This window comes from Seriola lalandi, unplaced genomic scaffold (genome assembly GCF_002814215.2).
Source record: "Seriola lalandi dorsalis isolate HSWRI2012SDOR001 ecotype SW California unplaced genomic scaffold, Sedor1 jcf7180002054487, whole genome shotgun sequence".
NCBI classification, from domain to species: Eukaryota; Metazoa; Chordata; class Actinopteri; order Carangiformes; family Carangidae; genus Seriola; species Seriola lalandi.
Window position 1 is genome coordinate 252,871 of NW_019525040.1, and position 12,485 is coordinate 265,355.

A 12,485-nucleotide genomic window follows, 5' to 3' on the forward strand; every position below is an offset into this window, starting at 1 on the left:
AGAGGGACCAAATCAGTACTTTTCTTAAATACTTAACTACATTTTGCTGCTATACTCACATACTTTTACTTCCATGCAGCACTTGTAATGAAGTATTTTTACATTTCAGAAATGGTATTTTTACTTAGGTAAAGGATCTGAATACTTCTTCCACCACTGATATACTTAATATAGGTATTTTGAAATATTTGTACTTTTATATTAGTATTTCCATTTTATACTACTTTACTCCACAACATTTAAAAGGGAAGTTTGTACTTTTCACTGAAATGCATTTACATCACAGCTAGTCACTAGTTACTCCGCTGATTCCGATTTTACACACAATGATGAGCATTTAGTCTACTGACCCAGTAGTATATGAAGTAATTAAAAGTAGCTCCAACTTGACCAGGTACAACATTAATACACTGCTCACATTATTGCATCAGCAATAGCAATCCAGTATTATAATATATGATAACGGGGATCATTCTACTGCATGAGTACTTTTCTTTGTTAAATGTTTAGACTTTTACATGGAATAGTTTTATACTGTGGCACTATTACTTTGGCTTAAGCAAAGAAGCAAATTCTGATTGACAGCTGCATTAGAATACACCTCAAGAATGCTGTTAATTTGCTAGTGCATTAATACTGGTCTTTAGAAACTGAAAAATGAAGCAAAAATGTGAAAATTGTAATATAAATAGACCCACCTCATTCTTTATTTTTCCATGCACAGAAATTGCTTTTCAAAAAATATGTAATGACAAGTTCCTTTAACAAATCTATGACAAATAAATAATTTTATAAGAAATAAGTAGAGAATCTCCTCTATAGCACTAATAGCCCCAGAGAGAAAAAAATAAAGACACAGTTTTAGATGAACACATGGTAAACCTAATTCTTTCAATTAACCACCACCAAGTTTTTATTATCAATATATTTTCTCAAGGCTTACTCGAAGATATATTTTCCTAGTTTGATATAGGAAACTGCCACATAAGCTTAACATTTACAATTGACCCTGGAAAAATAACCCACCCCTTTAGCTCTATTTCCACAACATGGACTAACAACAGGAGCAAGGGCAGAGCTATACATGGCATTTAATTAACTGGACACCTTTCTGTGTCCAGGGCTTAATTATCAGCTAGCTTGAACTTCCTTCAGCACATCCACTTAATGTATAAAGTTAATCCTTGCCCTAACTAGCTCATGCTGTACCTGCCAAGAAAAAGGGTCTAATGTCTGGCACAAGGCTGCTGTTTCATCAAGCAGGTATTACATTTTTATATTAAAATATTATCCAGAGTTCACCCCACTGTTACATAATGTAACATTTTATAAAATATCTGTGTGAATATTTTGAAACATTACCGCTAAGGATTTGTGCCATACTTACTGCAATACTGAAAGTCTCCATCATAAGAAGAGTATGCAGAAGGAATACAGTTGTCAGTTGCAATATCAAGTTAAAAGATCTGATACATCCCTCCCCTAACCAAAATAAATAATACATTTGAAACAATAAATAGTGAAAGACTAAAAACCATAATATGAGTCTGAACTCAGGAGACAAGTCAAAGTAATCAGTAGTAACTGTGGGTCATATTGGAAGCAGTGAATGTGACACTGACGTCACAATCTCATTCATGTATTTTTACTTCATATTAAGACTGTCTGGTATCCCAAAGTGCAAGTATCCTGTAATCAGTTCTGATATGACTGTGGGACAGGAGTAAACATCAACTTTAAAATGAGACCAACAGGTTATAATAACAGTAAGAACTTAATAATAACTTAGCAATACTTTCCCACATAGTCATCATCCACGTTCAGCCAGTTCACACCATTTGTTATTGCACCACACTGACTACCTCTGGCATTATAGTAAAGTTTAAGTTGGGTGCAGCTACAAGACTTTGGCTACTTCAGTGGGAACATCTTGAGCAGAAAAACTCTAACTTCAAGCTCCATTAAAGTTTATTTTATATTCTTCAAATATTCCCCAAAAACCTTCTAATACTGCCCTTTCCTTTCACTTCTGAGCTGCACTGACAAACTAAATTATTAAGGAAGTCTTGTAGTGTCTGGCCATCCTAAATGGGTCGGCAGGGCTATAGAGCACCCCATCTGTCAGCAGGCGGGAACTCATTCACCTCCCCCACCTCTATGAGTGGCTGCTCTCCCAATGTGAATGTCAGTTTGTATCTCATCCGAACCTTCTCCTGCAAAACACACACATGCACACACTCAGTCTGACAGCTTAAAGGAATACACAACACACACACACACAACATCTTGAGTATTGACAAGGTCATTGGTCAATATATCCTCAAAGCATACTGGTTGGAATAACTAAGAAGTGGTATCACTGTGCTGTACTGTATGATCTCAAACATAGGTAAAAACACTGCTGAGGCATGCAAGTGTTCCTTCAATGTACACATTACTTAAGTCATTAATAAATATATGAACATCGAAAAAGCTCCAGGCTGAGCTCTACCTTAAGAGGATTGGCAAGCAACATGACCTGAGTGATGGCAGCAGGGGGAAGGATTGGATTAAAAGGAGCCAGCTCTGTCCCCGAGGGTGGCTGCAGTCTTACTTTCATCGTCTGGAAAATAAGAACAACAGACATCCGTGTATATCAAATAGAGGCAGCTATCGATTTAAATTTAATTTTCAGGCAAAGATTTCATGAGTTGAACATCAGTCTAAAGTAATAGTTTTAAATACAGTATAAATGCATACCATGTAGCTTCCTGTGCAGTAGTAGTGATATCACATGCACATCAGGTTTTACCTTGGGTACGGCTGCCTGCAGAACAATGCTCCTGACAGGTTGTGGGGCTGTGTTTAGCATGGACGCCACTATCACCAGTACATCAGGCCGGCCTGGTGGACACTCAGTGGCAAAATGCAGCAGAACACGGACACCATTTTTATCATATGTTGTAACAGGACACACTTTACCTAAAATACAGGACATAAAGAGGAAAAGAAAAGGAAAATAACCAAGTTGCAGTAATGTTTAAAGTTCAGTTTTCCAACCACCGATCAGTCTCAGTTGAGGAGGAAGCCATTATATTCTGACTAGACTGTCACTTGTCCCTAACTGTTTCTGTAGTTTCAATCTCTTTGATAATTATCCTCTCTACAAGTTCATCACGGCTTGGAGATAAGAAAAAATGTACCCTCCAGACTGAAGCCAATTCCTAGAATCATCCTATTAATTCATACTATGCCCAACTATTGAAGATAATAAGCCTATTTGTCATGTAAAATTGCACTGAACTTCTGGGCAATCCACCTGTTACACACACTATGAAATCTGTGCACAAAGTGACCTGTCATAGAGCTGAAATAACTGCTTGATTAATCTATCAACCTAAAATTAGTTTGCAGCTACTTTGATAATTAAAAAAAATTATTTTGAGTCATCTTTTAGAGCAAAAAATGACAAATATTTGCTGGTTCCAGCTTCTCAAATGTGAAGATTTGATGCATTTTTGTACATGACACTAAACTGAATATCTTTGCATTTTGGCCTGTTGGTCAGACAAAAAGAGACATTTGAAGATGTCACCATAGCATTGTATAGACTTCACAATTAATCAATTAATTGAGAAAATAATCAGCAGATTAATTGATAATATACAATAATCATTAACGACAGCCCTTATCTGTTATATCAGATTATTGGCAAATAATATTAAATGTCCAGTACATTATGTCTTCCCTGCTTCAGTGCTAACTGCAAAGACAGAGCTCAAGACCATTTTTGCAATGCATTACAAAGCCTTTAAATATGTTTGTCCTTTTTTACAAAAAATATAATTTTGAACCTAAAATTATATTTTACATGGAGATGTGGCTTGATGTGATGTCCCTCTTTGTATTTGTTTCTCTGTCCAATTTTTCCCTATACACCAAAAGCATTCAAACATTTGAAATTCTAAAAACATACACACAAACAATAAGGCCTATTTCCTGGAACTCACTTGGCTTGATGACGTCCAATGGGACAAAGACATTGGTCAGGGACACTTCCTGCCCCATGCCTGCACTGGCCTGGCTCAGAGGGAGGATGGGGGACAGGGAGCGTAACAGAGGGCTGTCATCTGACTGCCTCTTGGCTGGTGAGGGAGTGGAACTCCCTTGCATCCCTCCGACAAGCATTGATGTGGATGTGGTGGAAGAGACACCAAGATTGCAAGAAAGGGTAGCAGGAGCACACAAATCCTCATTCTTGACCAGCAAGCTGCCAAAGTCCATCACAGCGGGTGTTCTGTGTGAATAAAACAATTATTTTTTTAGACATTATATACTATAGATTCCACTATGTTTAACTTTAGATAACAGAGGGAGGCAGAAAATGAGATGCAACTGTCAAGTTCCAAAACAGACTTTGTGCAGTCAGGTTTACAAAATATAAGTGGAATGCAAAGGCACTTGGCTTCACACTAATACAAAAGAAAACCTCAGCCACATGATATTTCAAAAAGTGGCAGCAAGGCTCTTAGCATGACCACTTTAAAATGATAAGTCACAGTCTTGGTTATTGAAAGGTTAATGGAGTCCTGCGGATCAGTCTGCCATTCGCAAGCTAGTGGTTGGGATGCACTTGGAACTTCAAATGGCAGAATAGAGAAAGAGGTGCCTTTAAACTTAAGCTTAGGTCAATCAGTGCAAATTTATTTTAAAACAATGGATAGAAGATGTTCATCATTTACCAAGAATTTAAAAAAATATGATTCGGCATCCAAGATATTATGTGTGACTGATGGACAGACAGGTGCTTCTCTGTATTCCTTCTGCAGCTGTACCTGATGGCAGAAGTAGTACTCACCTTTTAGGACTCCCAAGATCCAGCAAGGCAAGGTCTTGGAGATTGTCATTAAGAGGAGCTGAGTGGGAAGCTTCAGGTGAAGTGGAGACCTGTTGTGGAGTGGCATGGGTAGCTGACGGAGCAGGCAAGGCCATGCTGAATGACTGAGGAAGAGCAGTTGGGGCCACAGTTGTTAATACTGAACAGAGGGGCTGTGAGAATGTGACTGAGGTCGTTGAGATAGATTGTGTAAAAACGGGAGGTGTGAACAAGACAGGGCCAGGGAAACCCAAGGCAGAGGCAGTTGTAGAAGACTTGGTAGTGCTAACTGGGGCTATTGTTGTAGACAGGGCATCTGGAAAAAGTGAAGGCGTAGAAAATAAAGGACCCGAAGGCGCATTGGTGTCGAAGAGATGCAAACCCTGACTGGAATCCTGGAAAACATGGTAATGAAAAGAAAATGTCAGAAAATACTTGACACTAGTATAAATGATTGGAATCAATTTCAAAATCTGTAAAGATGACAAATGATTGCTTTAGTTTATATGTGTAGATGCAGCTGATTTACTCACAACAGGAACAGGTTCATTGAGGCCTGTATATTAAAACAAATATATGTCAACAGATATATAGATGTAAACAGCATATTCACTAACAACAGTTAATAGTTTCATGAAAAAAGTGTGATTTCTTTTGCTACAATACTACATTGCTATGTTACCTAATGATAGTAGCTCTTCATCTAGCAGAGAGAGAGCTGCAGAGGGTGCACTGAGGCTCGGGCGTTGTGGGTCAACGGTGGTAGACTCACACAGAAGGTCATCAGGAAAACACAGAGAAGATGCAGGGGGTTGCTGCTCTGGTGGAGAGGGGGTCTGGACATCCAGACCCACCAGGTCAATCAGGATCTCTGACTGATTTGTGCGGCTTGTACCTGACAGATGGAGAAAATCATAAGCAAAAGGAAAACAAAGATGCATTCCTTTTCAAATGGATAATAATGTCTGTGTCCATCCATCTGTCAAGTGAAGTTGAAATGGTCAGTTCACCCAAACATGCCCAAATACTAATCCAAATGCTATCTGCCCATGTAATAGTTGATAGGCTTTGAGATCTCTGTTACTGAGCCCTCTGCCACCATGTGAATAAAGTGGAGGAGATAAACACCTTCTTTGTTGATCTCATATACAAAGAAAAATGACACCTGAATAGCACGACAGAAATATTTGTTTCCAGAAGTGATGCCCCAGTTGCTCAGCACAAACCGGACTTAGCTGTCATTGAGAACTATGGCAGTCGCACCTTTGCAGTTTCTTGCAGGAAACTTTACTGTCGAAACTAATCAGAAAATGGTTAGTGGAATTTTCTATTGTCTTTTAACAAGTCTAACTCGATATAAAATGAATTTGTAAACATAACGGAGTTGAAATAAAACTGTTGATAATCACACAATTTAAAAAGATCAGGGAACAAAGTTATTTTGTTGTTTGTTTATATTTATATTTTTTTCACATAAGATGTCCTTTTTTGGTGCAATATCTCAGAGCAACAGAAGCAAAGGCTTGTTTCAACTTGTGATTTCTTATTGTGGTCCTTATTTATGATGTTCATAAATATTCCTCTGTATAACATCCATAGACATTCGAAAATAAATATTTAATTAGTTACTTTAGTACATTGAGGCTCAGCAACAATCCTGACCCCTTTCTGACCCCCTTCTGCACATAAATAAACTGTACTTTGAAGACATTCTGGTTCGACACACCAGTATATTAGGTGTGTGTATATATATATATATATATACACATACATACATATATACACCTAATAATAATATACCCATAACCTAATATACCCATACCCTAAAATACCCATATTAGGTATATATATATATATATATATATATATATATACCTAATATACCTAAAATATATATATAAAAAAGGACATACTCCTCAGAAATCTGACTAAACTGGATGTTTGTTTATAACGTTAGGGTGATATGTTCTTTGCACATTGCTATCTATTTCATGGTCTATGTCAGGTTTCCCTGTCTATGAACTTTTATTATCGTGCCCATTGTATATTCCGTAGCTTATATAAACCATGACTTTTAGGGGAATTGAAAGTATGTCAGAATCTGAAATGCCAAAACCCTAACCCAACCCAACAATTTTCTGCTTTAACTGTACGGTCCTACCACTTAAAATTTACCTTGTTTGACTGATGTTTGTGTTTGTGCTTCTTCAGTCTCTCCATTAATGGTCTGTCCTTCCACAATCTTCTTATAGGAATTAATAACTTGGGAAAGGTCATCACTGGCCTGCAGGATGTCTCCTGATAAATGCATTTTAAAAGGTTAAATCAAGGTGAGGTTCATAAAATTCTGAAACACCAACAATAAACATGTTTGCTAAATTTAGGAACTCTGAGAGCAGAATGTTTTACAAGTCAAGAGGACATTCTGGTCTGATACGTACGTCAACACAAGGTCTCTGTGAATCATGACTTAACCAATTTATATTTAGGTTAAGAAGAGCGTGTCCTCAGAATCAATAGGGCTAAAATATAGGATTCCTCACCCAAGTTGCTGTCATTATCCTCAGTCTCAGTAGCGAGCTGAAACACTGTTTGCCTAAGCTTGTCACAATCACCATACAACTCCTGGAAAAAAAAAGTTTAAAAATCACTTAATATCCCCACCTTGAACGTCATTCAGAAATTGGATATAAAAAGCAAAGTGTATCTCATACTTAAAGTGGCCACAGACAAGTTCTTTGCTTTAACTTATCATTATGATGTAAATATTGATTGCACAATGTAATGAAAATAGAATAATGACACCATCTGCATTTAGATTAGTTCCCTATGAGCCACTATGCAACTTTATCTGCTACTGAACACGAAATTTTGCAGAAATATTAAGGCTTGATTTATAACATAAAACAGAAAGAGGATAGTGCTTTTGTTTTCCCCGGTAGCTATAAGTAGCTTTCGCTAGGTGGCAGAAATGGTGGATAGTGTAAAAACCACAGTAACTATGGAAACTCTACCCAGCAAAAGAAAAAGAACCCCGTTGTCAGAGAGGGTAAGGAAAGCAAGAGGGAGAGTGACAGAAACCAGTATAAAACAAGAGTGAACCCCAGACGAGCATTCACTCGGTGGTGAAAGCCATGGTCAGAGTGGGAGAGAAATTGTGCCCTGGACTTATGCTCTGGGACTAGAGAGACGGTCAGCAAGTAGACTGACGGCTGGTAAAAACTTGAACATGAATGGTCCACCAGCCAACCAGGCTTTGTCCCGGTATCCCTTTGATCAGTCCAACCACATAAAGAGATCCAAACCAGCATTCAGTAGGCCTGCTTTCTACTAAATCAGTACGTAACAAAAGTTGCCTCCTCACTAATACAACCAGGTGTTTTACTCTGCCTTTATCAGTAGCCAGTCTGAGAGTGGATGCTGTTTCAAAGGGTGATTTGAGCCTTATCTTATGGAGAACGAACCCTAATGAGCTCCTTGTCTCCGTCCGTGGAGTCTTCTGAGGTGAAGTGAGCAAGCATCTCGTTAAGGAGTTTGACACTGTTTTTTACTGCCTCCAGTGTGTTTTTTTGCTTTGTCACTTTCTGTGTTCTCACTTCATCCTGAGACAAAAAAAAAAAAAGAAAAAAAAGTTGAGTTGAGTTGCATTCATTGATAGAACTAATTAAACTTCACTGTGAGTACAAGCACAGGGGGGCTTTAAGATATGTGTGTTGTAATTAGGTTTCAATTTCTAAACAGGAAAGCCACAAGAGTTTGGGCATAATTACAACACAAACAAAACAATCACAACATTTCATTTTGACACCAACACACCTCTTTCACCATGTTCTTGATGAGACGATTGGCTTCTTGCAGATCTTCGGGCTTTTTGCTCTTGAGCAGCTCTGATAATTTCTGCAGGAATTAGAGAACCATGAGTATGTAAACAATCAAGCCCAGTTCCCACAGATCACCCAGACACAGGCAGCAAAGCCATGCCAGCTCCCAGACTCTGAAAAAACAAACTCCAGCCATAGTTCAACTGCAGTCAAGACAAAGTAAACATGCATGACCTGTCTTGGTGTGCTGTAGCCAGTGAGGCAATGGAGTGAAAAAAGAAACAAGAGCAGTTTCAGTGTTGAAAATGCACATTAAATGACCTTTTTTCTGCGGGATGACATCATACAAAGCCTTTAGACAGTGATGCAAGAGCGATAGAGGGGAGAAAGAGAAAGAAAGAGATCAGCTCCCTCTTTCAATCGTTTAAAATCTCTCTATCAAAATTCCCATTAAATAATCAAAAAACATGAAAGTATATCACTATGAAAGACTAGGTTTTCTGTTTAATCATGTTGTTTCTTTGAAAGATTTAATAAAAATTGAGGCATCCATATAGAAAAAGTTAAGGAATAATTAAATATTTTGGGACATATGCTTATTTCCTTTCTTGCAGAGTTAGAAAGGAAGTTAAGCTTCGTTTAGCAATTAAACTGGACACAGGATGAAGCAATTAGCCTGGCTCTGTCCAAAGTTCTATTATCAACACATTATAACACATTCGTTTAATCAAAACAAAAACTGCACTGGAATATTTCTTGGCAGGGTGCAGTGACTTCCTGGAGCTAAGCAAAAAATCTCACACCTGTAGCTTCATATTTAATGGACATACATGAGAGTAGTATCAATATTCTCATCTAACTCTCTGCAAATAAGCAAATAAGGCTATTTCCAAAAATGTCAAACTATTACTTTGATACTTATCGACAGTGGATGGTCTGAATATGTTGGCTAAATACGCTGGCACTCAGATACTTTCACTACAGTGAATGCAATTAAATACTTCTGCACTGAACACACATATACAATACAATGTAGGGTAGGGTGTAAAAGAGATATATTATCTTAAATGTTGATCATAATCTATGCTGTGCCAATAAAACAAATAATTGCAAATATGTATGTGCAAAAGATATAAAACAAGAGAAGGGGAGAGTTGTGTGCAGTGAGTAAGTTGCAGTGTTTGCATAGTCAGAGCCTAAAATAATTTTTCTTACCTTACTCTTCTTCTCATCATCAAACACAGGATTCTTGGGTCTCGGAGAAGGTGAAGGTAATAATGTTGCATCGAGGGGGATTTCTGGGTCAACTAAAACAATACCTGAAATAAAAATAACAACAAGCAGCTGTTGTACTCTGGAAACGGCAGTTTTAGGACTTCAAGGTGCCAAAATTATCTTAAAAGAGTTTGTGGCACAACAAAGTCATACCTGACTGTTTAATATATTATTTTTGGATGTCACTGTTATGCATTTATATGGTATTATATTTTATCAGCATATTTTAACAGCTGTTTTAAGTGACTGGTGTCTCACCCTGAGACTTCAACATCTGATATGCTTCACAGATCTTTGCTTCATCTGGTAGAGACACAGTCCAACTGTACAGCATCTCGATCACTTTCGACTTCACTTTTTCTGATACTTTGTCTCCTAGGTACTGAAAAATAATAGATGCTTCATTCAGATTGACACTAAATATGAATTCAAGTTAACACATTTCCATTAGAACAGGTTTGAACATTTACTTACTTTGGGTGATACCACCTTAATTAATTCATTTAAAAACCTAAATTTCCCAACTTCATTGTGAAACCTTCGCCCACAGTTCTTCATACAAGCCTCAAGAACCTAAAAAAACGAAAACAAGCTTAACTAAATATCTTTTAATTGTGCAAAGACATTATAATGAAAAACACGGTTAAATGATTATACTACATACCGTTAATGCTTGTATTGCCTCCCATTCCTGAGGAGACTGAATCTTGTGAGCCAACAGTCTAACGGATATTTGAGGGCTGATAAATAGAGAGAGAGAATAGAGAGAAATAATCCAAAACTAACTCAATAACAACAGTAATGCAGACTCTGGGTTTTAATGGGCTTTATAATAAGCTGCATGCGTTTACCACAGTGAGGACATAGACAAGCAACATTGGATGAGTGTGATTCAACGTTGCGAGAGAGATTGGGTTTATTGAATTATTGTGACCATACCCTTCTAGCTCCTTATTGATTTGGTCACAGAATCCCATTATATATTCCCAGTCCTCCTGTCTGTTGGAAGGGTTAGTGGCTTTGTCTGAAAAGAAAAAGGGTACAGATTCTGATGAATATGCAGCCCTGATGACACTTTTCAAATCTTGCTAAAAGATATATATATATATATATATATATATATATATGTATATATAGTGTCGACGGAAAGGTAATGAAGGCTGGAGCTTTGTGATACATGAACTTGGCCAAGATTTAAGTCAACCCTCGAGTGTCAAGTTCTGATGCTTCCCGAGACCAGCTAGCAACAACCCAGACCCATAGGTCTTATCCATCGTTTTCAATGTATCTTACTATGAATTCACTCTCTACTAGCCCACAGGCACTTCACTGATCCAGTTTCTTGTTGCTATTTCACGTCCTGTTTGAAATTGGTTACGTTAACGCCTCCGGGTGTTTAGGCATGTCCAGGGAGCAAATGCTAAAGCGTTCTGTTGGTCACCACAAGAATAGAGTAACTACATTTTTGCTAACATTTCAACATACCCTTTATGAGTCCAAGCCACAAGTAAACCAAATGTCAAAGTTGATTTTGGCTAGCGACATCCATCAGTTGCAAGCAGCTGTATGTTAGCTGCTTTCTGACAACACAGACGAATTAGCACGATGTTTTTCATTTACAGCAATGTCAAGGGAGTCCAAATGGTGTTTTGGACACCTACGGTTACGCAGCACATAATTGCAAACCTCAGATATGAATAAACGACGTCAAAAGGGAGTTTCAGTGCGTACTTACTAAGCCAGGACTCCAGCGACTCCCCATCATCCGCCATATTTGCAGTGCACTCTGAGGCAAACAACGCGTGACTCCACTCCTGCTGCCTTCAAGTGCTGTCGGACATATGGGAGTTGTTGTTGTTGAAGTTGTTGCACTTCCTCTTCTGTAAGGCGTTGAACAACATTTACATGTATTACCGCCACCCACTTGGCTGGAGTATGGATTAAGACTCTAAAATGCAAAAACGCTCCAAGGGATGGGCAGTTTCGATCCCAAAAAAGGTCTAACTATATGCGCTTTATAATGTATATGATAATTTAAAAATACACACAGATCTATATTACCATCTTTAAATTCTTTCTTTTAATCTAAAAAAACCTCGGGATAGATGCCCTACTTTCTTTTGTATCTCCATGTAACATTTTTTCCAAACTTATCGATTACACACTCCTGTTTCTACATTTTTGCTTAAGATTTTCTCTTGCCCTCTGATATTTTCACAGCAATTGTCCATACCACGTTAAAATCAAAGTACAAGAGAACAAAGTTTGTGAGTGTATTGACTTGCCTTGAAATTACCAAAAGTTAATAGCTCATGCCATCCTTCTGATGTCCAAATCTCTTTGAAATCTCCAAAAGTAGCTAATTAATGCTGGCCTTATATTGTGCAAACTTTAAAACAGCAGCTAATGCTAGCCTTATGATGTCCAATTGATGTTAGTGGTACTATATTACTTAGCTTTATAATAGCCTTAATTCCTTACAAGCAGTTGGCAGCTAATGTTAGTGGCAGTGTATGATGTAGCTTTATACTGGC

At 37.8% G+C, this 12,485-nt stretch overlaps 1 protein-coding gene across 2 annotated transcripts; it reads right to left on the minus strand.

Annotated features, from left to right (window-relative positions):
* Positions 1-677: 677 nt before the first annotated feature.
* gga3a (golgi associated, gamma adaptin ear containing, ARF binding protein 3a) lies at positions 678-11,789 on the minus strand. Of its 2 annotated transcripts, none has more exons than XM_023412825.2 (17): positions 11,687-11,789; positions 10,891-10,975; positions 10,616-10,691; positions 10,426-10,524; positions 10,210-10,333; positions 9,892-9,995; positions 8,672-8,752; positions 8,320-8,457; positions 7,399-7,480; positions 7,031-7,153; positions 5,538-5,750; positions 5,389-5,411; positions 4,838-5,250; positions 3,990-4,276; positions 2,792-2,961; positions 2,492-2,602; positions 678-2,213 (listed from the first exon to the last, which is right to left on the minus strand). In XM_023412825.2, exons 1-17 carry the CDS (start codon positions 11,721-11,723, stop codon positions 2,103-2,105), a joined length of 2,277 nt encoding a protein of 758 aa, XP_023268593.1. In that variant the 5' UTR covers positions 11,724-11,789; the 3' UTR covers positions 678-2,102. The 2 variants fall into 2 exon arrangements, with proteins under 2 accessions (XP_023268593.1, XP_023268594.1); XM_023412826.2 differs by lacking the exon at positions 11,687-11,789 and adding an exon at positions 11,437-11,592.
* Between the last annotated feature and the right edge of the window lie 696 nt (positions 11,790-12,485).

Coding starts and splice junctions, on each gene's coding strand:
- gga3a (XM_023412825.2), bottom strand. CDS start 11,723: ATGGCGGATGATGGGGAGTCGCTGGAGTCCTGGCTTA. Junction 8,753..9,891: donor ATGATGAGAAGAAGAGTAAG/GTAAGAAAAATT, acceptor TAATTCCTGCAG/AAATTATCAGAGCTGCTCAA. Junction 4,277..4,837: donor GATCTTGGGAGTCCTAAAAG/GTGAGTACTACT, acceptor TTATTCACACAG/AACACCCGCTGTGATGGACT.